At 40.0% G+C, this 7,367-nt stretch overlaps 2 protein-coding genes across 2 annotated transcripts in view; one reads left to right on the forward strand and one right to left on the reverse strand.

The window, feature by feature from the left end:
• The window catches only part of COL9A3 (collagen type IX alpha 3 chain), a 35,822-nt gene extending 33,759 nt beyond the window's left edge, over positions 1-2,063 (forward strand). Inside the window, exon 32 of the mRNA XM_003212026.4 lies at positions 857-2,063. Within this exon, the coding sequence (XP_003212074.1) occupies positions 857-1,032 (176 nt within the window). The 3' untranslated portion in view covers positions 1,033-2,063. The remainder of the gene's footprint in view (positions 1-856) is intronic.
• The window catches only part of TCFL5 (transcription factor like 5), a 6,912-nt gene continuing 230 nt past the window's right edge, over positions 686-7,367 (reverse strand). Inside the window, exons 2-7 of the mRNA XM_010722494.3 lie at positions 7,015-7,363; positions 6,195-6,372; positions 5,047-5,209; positions 4,212-4,455; positions 3,668-3,809; positions 686-2,988 (exon numbers count right to left, since the gene is read on the reverse strand). Coding sequence (XP_010720796.1) covers positions 2,842-2,988; positions 3,668-3,809; positions 4,212-4,455; positions 5,047-5,209; positions 6,195-6,372; positions 7,015-7,363 — 1,223 coding nt within the window. The 3' untranslated portion in view covers positions 686-2,841. The remainder of the gene's footprint in view (positions 2,989-3,667; positions 3,810-4,211; positions 4,456-5,046; positions 5,210-6,194; positions 6,373-7,014; positions 7,364-7,367) is intronic.

A 7,367-nucleotide genomic window follows, 5' to 3' on the forward strand; every position in this document is an offset into this window, starting at 1 on the left:
TCGTTTCTGTATCATAATTCAGCCAGGATGCAGGTGTAGAGATACAGCTGTCCCTCAGGGAGACAGAAGCTCATTTTGCAATATTTCTAAAAGCTTGTTATTATGGGAATTAGAGTTTTGTGAATTATCTTCGGCACGTGAAAGAAAAAGAACAAAAGAAAGAACAGCCCAAGCCTGCCCAAAACCAAAATTGTTTCTGCCAATAACCAAAATGTGTATTTCACAATGAGGAAATTTTTGAAATTAGACACATTATAGAGGAAGCTCCTTATCTTTAATGTCAATGAGGTGTTCTGTGTTGTCACTCTCCTTCCCCTGTTCCGAGTCTTAATGATGATCAGACTTTGGGACACGCAGTGAGTTGAAGCAGCTGAATGCCACTGCCTCCCACTGAGGAGGGACCTGGGGAGCAGGAGGTAGGGGTGGGCAGGGGCTCACACAGAATCCCTTCAGCAGGCTATTCAGGGACCCTACAAAATAAATCTGGTTACAAATTAACTATTGTCCCTCATGGACTAAGGTAGTAGCAAAGTGGAATCCAGTTCTGCTGTGGTCAGCAGATGTTAAAATTGACACATGTGGTAACAATATTAAACATGCAGCATAATATTAAACACCCACCTTTAACTACACTCAGGTAACTCCAGTAAACCCAAAGGTACTCTAAAAAAATCCAACACACATATTGCAGACTCAGGGTGAATTTATTCAACATCTTGTATTCAACAAGTGATAACAAGTCTGATATACAGATACTCAAAGTATTTAAGAACTTTGAAAATTATATATATAATTTTTTTTTTTAAATGAAAGTCAGGAAATATTACATGTAATGTTTTTCCCCCTTCTTGTTTAGGACTTCCTGGTGTACCTGGAATTAGTAAAAATGGTCGGGATGGTGCTCAGGGTGAACCCGGTCTTCCAGGGGATCCTGGTACTCCTGGTGCTGTTGGGGCTCAGGGAACTCCAGGCATATGTGACACATCAGCTTGCATGGGAGCTGTCGGAGCATCGACTTCCAAAAAGTCATAAGAGTACAAGAAGTGGAGAAGTGACTGAATATTTAAATAAACAGTGCATTGTAAGAAAACAGACAATCTTCCTAGTGATAAATGGACAGATGTTCCTCCTGTTATTTTAAGTGGAGACTTTGACACAATAATTCAGTTCTATGAAAAAGAAAGCATCAGATGAAAACCGTAACTAAAGATGCTTTATGAGCATTTTTTTCCTTCTCCCCCAATACTTTTACTTCTAAATCACCTCACCTTCTTCCCTGCCTCCCTGTGTTGAAGAGACCAGCAAGAGGAAGTGTTCCTTTTTACCATCATCTCCAAGCTGCGCTAGTGCAGCTTTTCTGTACAAATGTTTGAGCCTTTGTCAATTGAATTCCTCGGTGCTGCTCCCACTGACTTCAGCCATGCAGGTTTGTGCACTAACATCCACCTTGTTCAGGTTTCAGGCACCTAACTGCTGCTTACAGCAGTGGACATAAGGCATTTAAGCATCCAGTATTTTAACACCTTAACACTCTGGGCTAAGACCATAGCTTAGGTATATGCTGCCTATTATCAGTATTCAGACCGCACCTCAAATATTTGCCCAGCCTAGTAATTACTAAGCCTCTTGCAATCAAATTCTGCAAAAGGTGTAATGTATATATTTTAATTTACGGGGGAGAGTTTTTGTATTTCCATATGATAGCAAAGGAAGTTAAGTAACAGCATTTTCATGTCCTCAACTTAAGCTATTTGCACAGTAATCATGAAAGAAACCCCAAGTAAGGAAGGAAGGATGCTCTTCTGAAGTTCAGCCAAAAAAAGACTTGTATGAACTGTTGTAAAAATAAAAGGAGATTTTTTTTTTAACCCTTTCTTTGTGATGTTATAAATGTCACTATACACATGAAAATGAACTCTATATTCCAAAACTGTTTTTTCCTAGGATTGTTTGGAAATAAATTGCTGCAAAATTGTCAATATCCGTGATTTCAAACAGTATTTCCTTTGGGAGACCTTTTCGTACTTCAAAACCTGCTGGCATCATCTATTATCACTGAAATTAATAAAGCTCAGACACTATTCTACCTCTGCCCTAAATGCTGAAGCTTATCAACAATAGAGCTAGTCTTTAAATATTAAGATAGTTTGTACATTTAAATAATCTGCTGTTTACAATATGCCATTTTTGGACTAAACAATACAAGAAACTGTTGGACAGTTGTGTGAAATGCATTAAAGTAATGCACCACTCTAAAAACAATGCTAATAGCTTTGTACTAATCTTTGGGGTCAAATATGTTGAAGTACAGCAAACAAACTCCATCATAGCAGTGCAATTTAGAAACTATGCACTTATTCAATTAACCTACATAACTTTCAAACTTTTAATGAGAAAAATGGGCATTTTAATACAGTACCTTACATTTCTTTTTACACTTAAAGGATATATTTGCACGTAGTTATTAAAGTAACAAGACAGGGTGATCTTCTACAACAATTCTTAACTGTACTGTATCACCTTAAAGGAAAAAGAAGGGGAAAAAATACAAAGCAGAACCACGAACAGAAAAGGAGCAAAAGAAGAAAAATAATTAATAGCTGCCAAGGCATTTTCTTGTTTTCTCTAGTCCCAAAGCCCCTTTAACAGAACACTGATTTATATTGCTGGCAGTCAATTTACATTTTCATTTTGAATGATGAATGTTTTCTTTAAAGCTCTATTTATGTGTTTTTACAAGTTATAGTTTTGCAAGTCACTCCCAGATCTTCTCAAATAAATTAATCACAAAAAGCCAAAGCCCTGCATGTAAACAGAGATAAATACAGTTTGGGTCATTCCTTATTTATCCACACTTAGACAATTCAAGGCCACTTGGTCTCCGTAGCCATGCTGCACGTTCTCCTGAACTGGACATGTTACAAACGAATCCGATCTGGGCACTTTCAGTCTCCTGCCTGTTTTGCCACAGAACACAGTCTCAAATTCCTAAAAAATCAAAATACAAAAAGAAACAACAACAAAGTTTGATGGAGGTATTTACTCGAGACGTGTGTTTTTGTTTCACTGATGTCTTGAAGAAAATTAATGTACCTTTAACAGCATGCACCGAGGGACCATGTTCCATCTGTTCTCCTATGATACTTTTAGCAGAGACAGAATTGCTCTTGGGCTGCAAGTAGGGCTGTGGTAGTGTGGGAGCTTATGGGACATAAAACCCTTTGCTACTCTCAATCACTTTAAGTGAGTGTGGGCACAGATGTAGCTCAGAATCCCATCATGTGACCACTGCCTCGTAGCAGCCAGCTAGAAACATCTCTGTGAATAAGTGGGGAAGAGAGGAAAAAAGAAAGGAGAAGAACAGAAATGACTGAAAAAGGCCCTAATTCTACAGACAGCCTCATTCCTGATGCTAACTAAAAAATAAGTAAGTAAACCCAATCTGAAAATTCTAACTGAAGGCAGCCTATGATACCACAATACTGAACTGACATTTTGCAAGGAGAGCTGGTCAAATAGAACAGCTTTATAAAGGATGGTTCAGTGATACAGTGGTCCTTCACCAACAGCACCCAGAAGAAACATTCCATACACTTTAGCTATGTTATGACAGCTTTAAAAATGTTTCACTATTTGATCAAGAACAAAAATGAAATTAGATTTGAACCTGTTTCAGAGAATCGCCGTGCTTTTCCTGAATATACTTCAGAAATGCAGTTGTCCACTGCAAGGTTGTTGCTTTATCAGTATCAGCAGTGCAGAATGGAACCAGAAGATTCAGTTCATCACAACAAATCCGGATTCTGCGCCTACAAACAAATATAAAAGGTCACCAAGATGGAAGAAAAAGAAGTAATAATAATATTTAAAGAACAATTACATCTGACACAAGCCATGACCTCTGGGGACTGCTTTTTGTTTTATTTTAAGCTAACTATCTTTAGTTTGCTACTATCTGTATTTGTAAGTTCGTATATTAGTGGTGTTATATACAAGTTAGTTACCTCATCTTCCTAGAGCAGCCTGCAATTAGGCTCATACACTTTCTTCTAATAAACACCAAACCCTCACCACCTGCACTGCCTTTTCTTGCAAGTAAAACAAAATACATCAAATTTACCTTCTACTCTGGAAAACGACAGGACTGTTAGAGTATCAGTATCTTAGGCTTCAAAGAAACTCTGCATTGCAGCTCCTCATAGAAAAATTACCTTCTGTCTCTCTCCATGCGGTTATGTCTTTCTCTTCGCTGAGTAACTCCTTCCTGCGTACCACTCTGTACCTGCACACTTGAATGTGACTGTGCTGACTGCCAGGGGCCCTGGGCAGCTGCAGTACTCTGGCTATCTCGCATATTTTGTATCTCACTAAGAGGTTTGCGATCTATGTTTGCATCCATTGGGCTTATTCGGCTGCAACTTCTTTTGTTTATCGCTTGCTTGCATAAGGTGTCTTCTTTGCAAAACAAAGAGGAAAAGAACCTATTGATAATCCTCCTACTGGTCATGGAAAATACTGAGCAGAGAAAATTTATTTGTTGTTGTTTTACGTGGAACAACCCTGGAAGCTTTACAGCCAATCTAGATTGAGTCTTATAGCAACATGTGTCCTAAACCCAAAGGCACCACTTGCCGATTCAAAATCCACCTAACTTCCATTTGCTCAGAGAACATACAGAGATCATGCCTACCTTTAATTAGCATTTGAATAAGTCCTTCAAATGTTCTTCAATTTGATAACTGGATCTGCTATATCAACTTTTGGGTCAAAAAATGTAGAAAGAAACCAGTTACTTACTCTAGACCCAGAATTTCAAAGATATTTTACAGCCTCAGGTTTTCTCACTTCAAGCCAGAGGAACTAAGCACTTTTGTAAATACAGCTAAAATTATAAGCAACTTTTTTCTTTAATCTATTTCCGTACTGCCCACTGTGTATCTCAAAGACCACACCTGATATGATTCACTGCACTCATATTCATTGTAGAATGCACATTAAAAAGGATTTGAAGGACAGAGAAAGCTCAAATGAAGATAGATGGTTTACCTCCAACTTTAATCCAAACTTCCTCAGGCAAAGCTTTATTCATAGCACCTACTGTCTGTTTTGTGGATTCCATTTCCTGATGGTAACAGAAAGAGTATGTTCTGGGAATCCCAATCTCTTGATGTTTGGCAGATTCCAAGATAGCACAAGATGTTCCAGAGGCCTGTGAAAATCAAGAACAGAACACTTAGGAGGACTATATACATAAAAAGGAGACAATTTTCATTATCTTTGTATGAAGATCTTAAATTTCAGCTCCATTAGTCAATGCATTGTATGAAAATAAATCTCAATTACTTCTGCACACCACAACCACGGCATTTTATCAGTCTGCTGAATTTAGTTCTACTTCTTTAATATACTTCTGGAATTTCCTGAGCACCACACCATCTGTTTTGCTTCAGAGGTTACAGGGAAAAAGAAAAACAAAACACCACCTTTCTCATCAAAATGAATTAGAAAATAAAGAAACAATAAAAAATCTTATTTGTTAAACATCTCCTCCTGCTCTTGTACAGAATAAATGATACAGTAAAGGAACATATAGATATCTGTCTCCTAAGGCACCCGTAACACTATAACGTGATGGAAAACACAGCAATGACAGTGGAGGGGCAGAGTCTCAGGCTGCAACAAGTGAGGATAAGCCCAAGTGCAACAGCAGTGGATGCAGGAACAAAGGAATAAAGCTGCTTACCTTCAGAAGGCCTCAGGTATGCAAGGATCTCCAGTAAGATACACTCACCTCTACTGCCAGCCCTTAAATGAGGCCTGAGAAGGAGTGGATCCTGGCTCCACCCCTTCCAGTCACTCAGGTACATTGCATGCACTTGAGCTCCGCTTTGGCCCTGCCTTCCCACCAGGTGCTCCATCACTACTTCCAGATGTGACTCAGCATTTCTGCTGCAACATCTAATGGCTACTGCTCATTACTTCATGCACGTTACTGCACAACTGAACCGCCACACAGTTGGTTTGAGTAATTTTGATAACTTTAAGATGAACAAACTATAAATTGTACTACTCGTGTCTATCCAAACCAAGCTGCACTTCAGCATAAACCTTCACAATTCTACTACACCTGGAAGATTAACGTTATTAGCATTTGACATTTGCAGAGTACAGTTAATGGAGAACATACGACCTACCTGAGCCTGTGAGGAATTAGCAGTTCCAGCAGCACTCATGGCAAAGAGTGGATGTGTGAACTGTGGAGAAGGCGTGGTGGGCGTGCTCTTGTTTTTCACCACCGCTGCACACTTGTTCTGATGCTGATGAAGGGGGACGCCAACCAGCTCTGACGGCTGCCGAATCAATGTTACCAAGCTACACAACAACACACAAAAACACACTAAGGTGAGTAGTTGAAAATGAGGAGCACAGAAGAACAATCACAGCTACATATCCTTTGATAGTTATCATCAAGGAACCGCTTTCATTTGTTGCAAAATAATAATTATCTATCAGTTGAGAAGGTGTTTTATTCAGTGCAGTAACAGCCTCAAGGAAATGCTTAGCAAAACGCTGATACAGTTACAGGGCAAAACTGTTCACAGTGTAAAAGACTTCCACTCAAAGTGTTTATCATAGCCAAGCCTCTAAATAGTATCATTCATTACAATAATCAACTGCCCCACATTATTTTGTTAGGATCAAGAAGCTGCCTTGCTTTAAGTTGCAAAAACCAGGCAACGTTCTTCTCTCACCTTTACTTAAATCACAGCTTGTTATCAATAATAAAGTTGTGAGGTAATTAATTTTGTGATGACGTTCTGTGCCACTGATGCAATACACAGGAGGGCAGAGCGCAGCTGCAGCCACGTGTGAGTGCCACAGATCAGAAAAGTGCAACTTACGATAACATCGCGTGTATTAAAGCACCCATCGCAGGTTTACTTCAGAAAAGCAGTTCGAACTCTATGAAAATACATAGCTTAACGACAGAAACTGAAATTAAGCACAACACACTTGTTAAGAGTCACTCCAGATTCTTGGGGTTCTTGGCATCTGGGGTTTTCTGTCTGGATGCTGTTGAATCTGTCCTCCAATCGAACTCTGACTGCAGATTTCGATCTGGGCTCGGCTGCCATCGCCACACGCTCAACCACTACGCTCCCTTTGCTCACCCCAGCAAAGCTCTCACCGTGTTTCGCCCCCAACAAGCCGCGCCCCGAGACCTCCTCGGAGCCACCCTTGGGCGTTTTGTCCGCTTGGCCGGCGGGGGGGTTCACCTCACCGAGCAACATCATCCTGAGCTCCTGGAAGTCCGCGTGGCCCAGGCAAGGGTTCGAACCGGGCGCTCCGCCGTCGGCGGTCGCTCC

This window comes from Meleagris gallopavo, chromosome 22 (genome assembly GCF_000146605.3).
Source record: "Meleagris gallopavo isolate NT-WF06-2002-E0010 breed Aviagen turkey brand Nicholas breeding stock chromosome 22, Turkey_5.1, whole genome shotgun sequence".
Taxonomy (NCBI): domain Eukaryota; kingdom Metazoa; phylum Chordata; class Aves; order Galliformes; family Phasianidae; genus Meleagris; species Meleagris gallopavo.